The sequence below is a fragment of the Panthera uncia genome, assembly GCF_023721935.1.
Source record: "Panthera uncia isolate 11264 chromosome C1 unlocalized genomic scaffold, Puncia_PCG_1.0 HiC_scaffold_4, whole genome shotgun sequence".
NCBI lineage: Eukaryota > Metazoa > Chordata > Mammalia > Carnivora > Felidae > Panthera > Panthera uncia.
Genome location: NW_026057585.1, coordinates 159,307 through 170,084, shown reverse-complemented (window position 1 = coordinate 170,084; position 10,778 = coordinate 159,307). Strand labels below are relative to the sequence as shown.

The window sequence follows — 10,778 nt, the reverse complement described above, 5'->3', positions numbered from 1 at the left end:
TGTACATTGATTTTGTATCATGTGACTATGCTGAATTTGATACCAGTTCTAGCAATTTTTTGATGGAGTTTTTCAGGTTTTCTACATAGAGTAGCATGTCATCTGTGAATAGTGAAAGTTTGACTTCTTCCTTGCTGATTTGGATGTCTTTTATTTATTTTTGTTGCCTGATTGCTGAGGATAGGATTTCCAGTACTATGTTAAATAACAATGGTGAGAGTGGACATCCCTGTCTTATTCTTGACCTTAGAGGAAAAGCTCTCAGTTGTTCCCCATTGAGGATGATATCAGCTGTGGATCTTTCATATATGGCCTTTATGATGTTGAGGTATGTTCCTTCAATCCCTATTTTGTTGAGTTGTTTTTTTTTTATCTGAAATGGATGTTGTATTTTGTCAAATGTTTTTTTCTGCATCTATTGACAGGATCATATAGTACTTATCCTTTCTTTTATTAATGTGGTACATCACAATGATTGATTTGCAAATTGGACCACCTTGCAGCCTTAGAATAAATCCCACTTGATTGTGGTGAATAATTCTTTAAATGTACTGTTGGATTCAATTTGCTAGTATCTTGTTGAGAATTTTTGCATCCATGTTCATCATGGATATTGGCTTATAATTATTCTCTTTAGTGGGGTCTTTATATGGTTTTGGAATCAAGTTAATGCTGGCCTCAGAGAATGAGTTTGGAAGTTTTTCTTTCATTTCTATTTTTTTGGAACAGTTTGAGAAGAATAGATATTAACTCTTCTTTAAATGTTTGGTAGAATTTCCTGGAAAATCATCTGGCCCTGAACCTTTGTTGGGAGATTTTTGATCACTGATTCCATTTCTTTGATGGTTATGGGTCTGTTCAAATTTTCTATTTCTTCTTCTTTCAGTCTTGGTAATTTTTATGTTTCTAGGAATTTACCCATTTCTTCCAGATTGCCCAATTTGTTGGCATACAAGTTTTCATAACATTCTCTTTTAATTGTTTGTATTTCTGTGATGTTGGTTGTGATCTGTCTTCTCTCATACATGATTTTATTTCTTTCAGTCCTTTCTCTTTTCTTTTTGACAAATCTGGCTAGGGGGTTTATCAATTTTACTATTTTTTTAAATAACCACTTGTTAGTTTCATTGATCCAATCTACTGAGTTTTTTTGTTCCTATACCATTTATTTATGCTCTAATGTTTATTATTTCCCTATTCTGCTGGCTTTAGGCTTCATTTGCTGTTACTTTTGTAGCTCTTTTTGGTGTAAGGTTAGGTTGTATATTTGAGAATTTTCTTCCTTCTTGAAGGAGGCCTGTGTTGCAATATATTTTCCTGTTAGGACTGCCTTTGCTTCATCCTGACGGTTTTGGGCTGTCATGTTTTCATTTTCATTTGCATCCATGTATTATTTTTTTTATTCTTTACTTTACTGGTTAATCCATTCATTCTTTAGTAGGATGTTCTTTAACCTCCATGTATTTGTGATCTTTCCAAATTTTTCCTTGCAGTTGACTTCAAGTTTCATAGCATTGTGGTAAATATGTATCTGATTTCAGTATTTTTGTATTTGTTGGGGCCTCATTTATGACCCAGTATGTGATCTACTCTGGAGAATGTTCCATGTGTACTCGAAAATAATGTTTAATGGAACTGGAGGGTATTATGCTAAGTGAAATAAGTCAGACAGAGAAAGATACCATATGTTTTTACTCATATGTGGATCTTGAGAAACTTAGCAGAAGACCATGGGGGAGGGGAAAGGGAAAAAAAGTTACAGAGAGGGAGGGAGGCAAACCATAAGAGACTTTTAAGGACTGAGAACAAACAGGGTTGGTGGGGGGTAGGGGAGAGGGGAAAGTGGGTGATGGGCATGGAGGAGGGCACTTGTTGGGATGAGCATTGGGTGTTGTACGGAAACCAATTTGATAAAAAATTATATTTAAAACAACAAAAATAAACTAAATAAAATAGAAGACAAAAAAAAAGAATGTATATTCTGCCACTTTAGAAAGAAATGTTCTGAATATATCTATTAAGTCCATATGGTCCAGTGTATCATTCAAAGCCATTGTTTCTTTGGTGATTTGCTGTTTAGATTATTTGTTTATTGTTGTAATTGGCATATTAAAGTCCCCTACTATTATTGTACTATTATCAATGATTTTCTGTATGTTTGTTATTAACTGTTTTATATATTTGGGTGCTTTCAAATTGGGGCATAAATATTTATAATTGTTAGATCTTCTTGTTGGATAGACCCCTTTATTATGATATACTGTGCTTCTTTATCTTTTGTTACAGTCTTGGTTTAAAACCTAGTTTTTCTAATATAAGTGTGGCTACTCTAGCTTTCTTTTGATGTCCATTAGCATGATAAATGGTTTTCCGTCCACTCACTTTCAATCTGTAGGTGTCTGTAGGTCTAAAATGAGTCTCTTGTAGGCAGCGTCTAGATGGGTCTTGTTTTTTAATCCATTCTGGTACCTTATGTCTTTTGATTGGAGCATTTAGTTCATTTACATTCAGATTATTGATAGATATGAATTTAGTGCCGTTGTATGACCTGCATATGTTTTTTCTATGTTCCTTTCTAGTCTGTTGCTTTTGGTCTTTCTTTCCTACTCAAGGAGTCCCCTCTAATGCTTCTTGCAGGACTGGGTTAGTGGCCATGAACCCCTTTAGTTTTGTTTGTTTGTGTTTCTTTATCTCTCTTTCTATTCTGAATGACAGCCTTGCTGGATAATATACACCTTGGGTGTATATTTTTCCTCTTTAGCACATTGAGTATATCATGCCACTCCCTTCTGGCCTGCCAGGTTTCTGTGGATAGGTCTGCTGGAAACCCTATTTGTATTCCTTACAAGGTTAGGGATTTCTTTTCCCTTGCTGCTTTCAGAATTCTTTCCTTATCTCTATATTTTGCATATTTTACTATGATATGTCTTGTTGTTGGCCTGCTTTTTTAAATTTTTCATGGGAGCTCTCTGTGCCTCCTGGATTTGGATGTCCTTTTCCTCTCCCAGATTAGGGAAGTTTTAGCTATAATTTGCTCAGATAAACCTTCTGCCCCCTTTCCCTTTTCTTTTTCTGGGACTCTTATGATATGAATGTTACTACGCCATATGGAGTTGCTGAGTTCCTTAAGTCTACATTTGTAATCCAATAGTTTTATTTCCCTCTTCTTTTCAGCTTCATTATTTTCCATAATTTTATTTTCTACTTATTACTTAGTTATTCGTTCCACTGCTTCTCCCATCCTTGTGGTCATTACCTCCAGTCAGTTTTGCATCTAGATTATAGCATTTTTTATTTTGGCCAGACTAGTTTTTAGGTGTTTTATCTCTGTGTTAAGGAACTCCCTGGTGTCTTCTATGATTTTCTCTAGCCAGCTAGTATCCTTATGATTATGGTTTAAATTTTGGTTTAGGCATATTACTTATATTTGTTGTGATTAGATCCCTTGCTGTGACCTGTTCTTGTTTTCTTTTGGGATGAATTTCTCCATCTTGGCATTTTTCTGGGTCTCTGTCTTCTGTGGATTAGGAAGACCTATCATGTTTCCTGTTCCTGAGAGAAATGGCTATATTAAGAAGAGGTCATATACCGTCTAGGGCTTGGTGCTTCAGGATATGTCTCTGGTGTGTGCTGTGTATACTCTGATGTTGTGTTTTGGCTGCTCTTTCCCTCAGATGAGTCATTTGAAGAGTTTTACCTTGTCTTAAATGGGTAGTGTTTGGACCTTGTCCACTGTTGGACAAGTTTTAACTTGGTGTGTTTTGGTCTGCTTGATATAAGAGGCTGGATCCTATTTCCCCTAGAGCTGAAGCTTTTTTAGCACTCTATGGTCAGGAGATTTGGTGTATGTGGGGGGATGGTATTATTCTTTTGGGGGAAGGGCCCACTGTTGCTCTGATTCACTGTTGCAAGCACACTTGCCCTACTAAAAAAACACCTGCAGAGCACATAAAGTGGGATGTAGTGTATTTGGTTCAAGCCTCCACTCTGGGTGCTGTGCTGCTCACTGAGATCCACCTGTGCTGATGGACAGGGATAAAAATGTCTTCACCTGGCTCTCTCATTCCCAGAGAGGGGAGTTTATCCCTGATGCTATTCAGGAAGCCCTTGTGGAAAAGCAAATAATCTTCCCTTGTGTGTTCCAGGCATCCCTAAGATCCCTGCCTTCACCCTGTCTGTGTCCCAGCTGTCTGCCTGCCCTGCAGTGCAGTACTCCTTTTTTTTTCTCTCAGGTGCACTGGCTGGGTTTCAAAACTCCAAATTTTGGGGACCCAGTGTGGTGAAGACCTAAGCTGGTTCTCTAGGGGAGGGTTTCACTGTGCTGTGGCTGGTACTTACTTGTCCCAGAAAAGCAGTTACATGACCATGCAGCAGCTTGGAGTTTACAAGAAAACACAGCAAAAAGCTGTGTTCAGTTAGCTGCCTTCAACAGGTGCTTCTGTTCCTATGCTAAGGAACGGGGCAGCTCAGTGGTGCCCATCGGCACTTTTGTCCCCTGAGAGACATGTCTCCCAAATGCAGAGACAGAGAGACAATGCCACCTCTCCCAAATACACTCCAAGAAGGGGAACTGTCTCTCCCACTGTGATCCCAGGGTATCTTCAGATCATGCTGTCTGCTCCCAGACCTCTGCCCTCCTTTTCCACAGGAGTACTACTATGTTCACCAGGCTTGACCTGATGATGGTGCAGACTTCTGAAACTTCAGACTTTGGACTCTGCTGCCTGTAACTACTCAGCCCCTCTCATTTTACCTATCAATGATTTTGATGGAGTGTTTTTCTTGTGCAATGTTCTCTCTCTTTCTCTCTTCTTTCCATGTTTAGGGCTCCCACCCCTCCACAGCACCTACAATTCTTTTCTCCCCCAAATCATGTGTCTGCACCTCCTTACTTCCATGATGTGGCCTCTCCTCTCTCTCCAGTTGTGCAGTTTGTTCTCTCAGTCCTCAGATTTCTTGGGTGTTCAGAATGATCTGATAAATATCTAGCTGTGTTTGAGGGATGAGGCAAGTATAGGATCTCCCTGCTACTCTTCCATCTTAACTCCCCCCGACTAAGGGTTGTTAACACATATTGTTTTCTCTTCGGAGATTGCCCTTACTTCCTATAAACCAAAATGCAATGGAAAATATGCCTTATGCATGATCTAGTTATTTTGTTGTGGAAAGCCCTTCAGAGTATCTAGTTTGCCACAATGCCAGAAACAGGAGTCCCCTTACAAAGCTTTTACACAGTTTTCATAAGCCCCACTCAAAACCTGTGGACTCAGCATTTCTGCAGTTAGGCAGATAAATCTATATTTTAAAAACTAGTTCTGAAGTTATTATTATAATAAACCATAGTTAAGAGTTTCTACCAGATAACTTGTTTATATCTAGCTGATGAAACATAATGAGAGGTCAGAGCTGACACAGAGGAGTTTCTGGGGCTCTGTCTTCTGGTTCAGTTCCTGGTAACACATGCCTTCTCCCCTACATAGTCCCCACTGGCCTTCTTCCATTTATTGGTAACCTTAAGTTGGCCTTCTTATGTGACCTTACAGGTGAACAGAGACTTAACATTCTAGAATTAGAGTGTTACCTCTTTCCCTCCCTCTGTCCTTCCCTAGATCCTGCTTGTCTTCTAAGGGCATTGCGAAAAACCTCTTCTGGTTGAAAACTTTTCTGATCCCTGTCTGCAAAGTATAAAAATATGATATCTTCTCTCTTGACACTTTTATAACTCTTGGAATCTCATGCACTATTTTCCCAACCGGATGCTCTTCAAAGGTAGGGGCCATGTCTAGTTCATTATCATAGCCCTGTAGCCTTAACCCATCATGTCAATAGTGATTGAAAGGGACAGAGAGCCCAGTTGCTTAGGAAGGTTTTATTGGTGCATTAGGATATATGGGGCAATGGACAGATGGAAGAGACAAAAATAGCTATGAAAAGCCCCACAAGCTGAGGAGAATCTGGCATAAATGAGTGATTGGCTCTGTGTTTTCCTGTTCCTGAGGGGTCTGCACAGTGGAGCAGATGAGAGAGGAATTTAGGATAGAAAGCACCTTGCAGAAATGGTCTCACTGAGAAAGACCTAAGAGAAACACCATGATAAAGAGCTGACATGCCAACTGGACTGGCCAGCGCAGGACAAGCCAACCCCTCTGCAGTTGTCTTCTTCTGGTACTGGGCACTGGAGTCTGGGGCTGGGACACTCATGGCTTATTGCTTTTGAAGTAGGAATATAGCCCCCTGGCTGTGAGGCCTCACTTTCCTTCTGGCTGGACTGTGTCTGGGCCCTGGGCTGGAAGCATGCCAGAATGCAGGCTACCCTGGTCCTGCCTTGGGATTGCTGTATCCCTTGTGTGGTCATCCACCCACTCTTGGGTAACCACAGTGGATTCGCTCTCTCCCTGCCCGCCTGTCACACTACACCTTGGTTGAGTGCTGCTCCAGTCCTGTCTCCCTGTCAGAGTGCTTGCCCCAGCCTGGGCCTGTCCTCCCATCTCTGCCTCTCCTGCTTCATAGTGGCTCGCTTGTGTCCATCTTTGACCACTGCCTGACTGCCTTTGAATCTGTCCCTCATCTCTATCCCCTGCGTGGCTTGCAGACTGGCTCTTGCCCTGCTCCGTGGTCCGGGTGTGTGTCTGGGTTTGTGATCCTGCCTGTGTTTGAATGTGCCCTCCTGTCACCACTTGGCTTGTCTGGCTCCTATCTTGACCCTGGACCTCAGTTCCTCTGGTCTGGCCATGGGTGGACTCCTGTGGCTGGGTGCCAGGGCTTCCTATCTGACCACTCCTGTCCTGCTCCATGGTCTGGGTGACACCTCCTGGTGTCTGAACATGTTCTCCTGCCACTATCTGGCTTGTCTGACTCCTATCTTGACCCTGGACCTCAGTCCCTCTGGTCTGGCCATGGGTGGACTCCTGTGGCTGGGTACCAGGGCTTCCTATGTGAGCACTCCTGTCCTGCTCTGTGGTCTGGGTGACACCTCCTGGTGTCTGAACATGTTCTCCTGCCACTATCTGGCTTGTCTGACTCCTATCTTGACCCTGGACCTCAGTCCCTCTGGTCTGGCCATGGGTGGACTCCTGTGGCTGGGTACCAGGGCTTCCTATCTGACTGCTCCTGTCTTCCTCCACAGTCTGGGTGGTATCTGTCTGGGTCTGAGTTCCAGTTCCAGTCACTGTTTCACTTGTCTGGTTGGCTCTATCCTGTTCCCTGGCCTGCGACTGTCTCTCTGACTCCCTCTCCCTGGTCTGGTGGCTCTTGTCTTCTCCCACTCTCTGGGTCTGCTGTGTACATTCCCCAGCTTGTGTCTGCAAACTCTCTCTCTCTTGTCTCTGAGACTCAGACTGTCTATCCTGGCCAATATCCTGACCACGGGTCTGAGCCCTGGCCCCTACCTGTCCTCTGGAGGCTTGTGTGCTCTGTCTATGTTGGCTCTCCTCACAATGCTGTCCTTCCCTAGCCAGCTCCACCTTAGTTCTACTGTTCTGTCCTTCCCCCAGCTCTTGTGAGTCCCCAGCAGGGCAAATTCCAGACTCTTGAGATCCACAAGCCCCCTCAGGACTCTCGCTCAGTGTCTTGAAACAGGCTTGGGCGACTTTAAACACCAGGACCAGGAATTCCTTGAACTCCACAGTCCCTGTGTCATCTTCATCTAGCAGGCACAGGACTTCATCCACAGTGGCAGGATCATGGGGTTTCTGGGGAGGAGAAGAGGCAAAATCAGCATACTGCCCCTGGGGAAGGTGTGGTTGGGCCAGCTCACTCAGTCTGCAGGCTTCCCACCCCTGAGCCAGGGAGCCCACCTGTGCCAGCCTCAGGGTGCGTACATAGCCACAGCAGCCCTAATATGAAATAGCTTTCAGTGTGCAGCCCTTCTCACAAGGGTAGGAAGCACCTTTTGATTTGTATCCTCTGTGCCTGGCATAATTTCTGGATTACAGGATAACTGGAGCAAGACTCACTGAAGAATGAATGAATGAATGATTGAGCTCATAATGATTCTTTGGGCTGTCCTCGGCTCCTGACCCCTGGCACTGAGTTGGATTCTCTCCAGTGCCCAACACCAGGCAAAGACAGCAGGAATATGGCCTCAGGGAGATTTTGTGGGTTCACTGAGGCTCAGGTGTTTTCCCATGGTGGGGTGAGTGGGGTTTGGTGAGACCACAAGTTGCCCTGAGTATGCATCCTGCTGTGCCTACACATTCCTGTCCCTAAGGCCATTGTCCTGGTTGCTTTAAAAAAATTTTTTTTAACGTTTATTTATTTTTGAGACAGAGACAGAGCATGAACGGGGGAGGGGCAGAGAGAGAGGGAGACACAGAATCGGAAGCAGGCTCCAGGCTCTGAGCCATCAGCCCAGAGCCCGACTCGGGGCTCGAACTCACGGACCGTGAGATCGTGACCTGAGCTGAAGTCGGACGCTTAACTGACTGAACCACCCAGGCACCCCTGTCCTGGTTGCTTTAGATGGGAACCAAAGGCAGGAAGAGGCAGGGAAGGGCATCAATGCCCTGGGTCTGCTTTGCTGGTAGGGGAAGAGAAGGAGGGGCTCCCAGAGTGTCCTCCCAGCTGATGACAACCAACTTGCCCTCAAAAACACATTTCTGATGTGACCATTCAACTAATATTTTTGAGCAACTGCAAGACACAGAGCTATGCTTCTAATAAATGAATGAATGAATTTCTGATGGACATAGGAAATGGCTACTGCATCAGATTTAAGTAGCAGCAGAGAGCAGCAATTACTTTCACTTCTAGAATACTCAAGGGTTCTATTCTTCCCTGAGCTGTCCCTTTTGAGTCCTTTCACCTTGTCTCTAAATTAGAATTAATTGAAATCAAGGTATTTTCTCTAAGGAAACTACCATCTCTTGTTCCTTTGCCTTCCTTTTCTCCTCCTCCACAGCTGCCAGGAGATCCAGTGGGCTTGGATCCAGTGGTTACCTCTTCAGATTCCTGAGGCAGAGCATCTGCAGGTAAACCCCTTTCCTCTTTCCTCTCCCACCCTCCCCACCTCGCCGGGCACATCATACCACAATGACATCAGCAAACTCATGCTCCAAGAGCCTTTTCAGCTCCCCCCGGGTGAGCACTTGGCGGTTGCCCTCCATCCTGGAGTATCGCCCAAAGGCTTCGATGATCCCATTAATGTTTCGCAGTAACTGAGGCATCTTTGGAGTCAAACTGGAGAAAGAAGCAAAGCCCCCATGGGGGCTCCAAAATCAACCTCAGCGTTTCCTCCTGCTCCTTCTAGGTCTTTCCTTGCATATTCAGCTCTGCCTCTGATGGCTCTGAGTATTCGCTCTCCCTTTCCTACTTAATGGATTTTATGAATGCGAAGGAGGGGCACATCATGGTTAGTGACAGGCTCCAGAGTCAGGACTTCTATGCCAGCCTCACCACCTGCCTGTCAGGTGAGCTAGGGCAGTTTGCTTTGCCTTTCTATGCCTCGGTTTACTCATTGTGAAATGAAGGTAATACCAGTATTTACTTGATAAGATTATTGTGAAGATTAAGAGATAATTCATATAAAGCACTTGGAAGATGCTGGCTTATACTAAGTGACAGCTATTAAATATCATTATGATGTTATTATATACATACATAATATGTGTACATCTGTGTGAACTCTGCTGCTCACAGAGTACTTCCATATGCATCATCTCTTATAATCCTTATTATCTCCACTTTTTATAGGTGAGGAAACAGGCTCAGAGAAGTTAGGTGATTTGCTCAAGGCCCCATAGCTTGTAGGGGACCAAGAAACCCAAGAGTTCATATCTCCTGAACTCAAATGCAATGAGCATTCTAGACTGCATCCTGTGGACGGTCTATCTAGTCATATGGTGTTAGGGTCCTTCTGGGAACACCAACAGGCAGTAAGTACATATCTAAGCTGACCCCTGCCTCAGGTGGGGCAGGCAGGAACCCCATGGGGTTCCACCCTTTCTTGCTGCCTTTTGAGTAGGCGTTCAGGAAAAGGCTGGGTTACCAGCTGTTGGCCATACTCAGGGTGCCTTCCAGTTCCAAGTCTTAAGTTCCTCTGAATGTGACATCTGTCCTCAGCACTGGGACCTGTGAACTGTGAAGGAGGTCAGCCTTCCCATAGCTGTGTGGCTCCTTCCAGTCCACAAAACTGGTGACCTATGAGGAATGACTCCTAACTGAAGGGAGAGATTTTGCTTCTCATTAGCTAGGGATCTGGGCATAGCTTGAAGGGAGTCCTAAGTGCAGCTGCATGGGCAAAAGGCAAAGGGACATGGAGGTGCATTAAAGTAGAAGCCTCAAAGACCGGGAGATGGCAAGTTCAAATGCAGGAGGAAGAGGAAGGCCTGGGTACAGAAGCATGAGAGTGAAGGGAGGCAGGAAGGAGGCTTGGTGCTAGGGAAGATGGGGCAGTGTGGCCAGAAGGATTTTGAAGGTTATAGACCCCAGGTAAGCTCTTCAAGGGGTGTCCTTTCTACCCTCCAGTAGCCAAAAATTTCAGGCAGACTTTGCTTTTGCACGTCAAGGTACAAAACTCAAATATTGTACCCCAACAGAGAAATGAAAAGATCCTGGGTTTTTGTTGTTTAGCATGTCAGACCTTAATCACTGACCTATAAACATTAAAAATAAGGCTACTTTTTAGTTACTCTTCAGATGCCTTAGGATAAACCTACAAACTCATCTTGCCTAATAAGGCCCTGGGGAATACTGTCATGTTAGCCCCTTCCTCGGTGACAAGGTTCAAGCCCATTGTCAGATTGGCATAAGTAACCTGATTCTGGCCTCATACACTGTGA

At 44.1% G+C, this 10,778-nt stretch overlaps 1 protein-coding gene across 1 annotated transcript; it reads right to left on the bottom strand.

Annotated features, from left to right (window-relative positions):
• Nucleotides 1–6,248: 6,248 nt before the first annotated feature.
• Nucleotides 6,249–9,164, bottom strand: CRNN (cornulin). Its single transcript, XM_049618490.1, has 3 exons — nucleotides 9,027–9,164; nucleotides 6,974–7,691; nucleotides 6,249–6,832 (listed from the first exon to the last, which is right to left on the bottom strand). The coding sequence occupies exons 1-3, from the start codon at nucleotides 9,162–9,164 to the stop codon at nucleotides 6,249–6,251; spliced, it is 1,440 nt and encodes a 479-aa protein (XP_049474447.1).
• Between the last annotated feature and the right edge of the window lie 1,614 nt (nucleotides 9,165–10,778).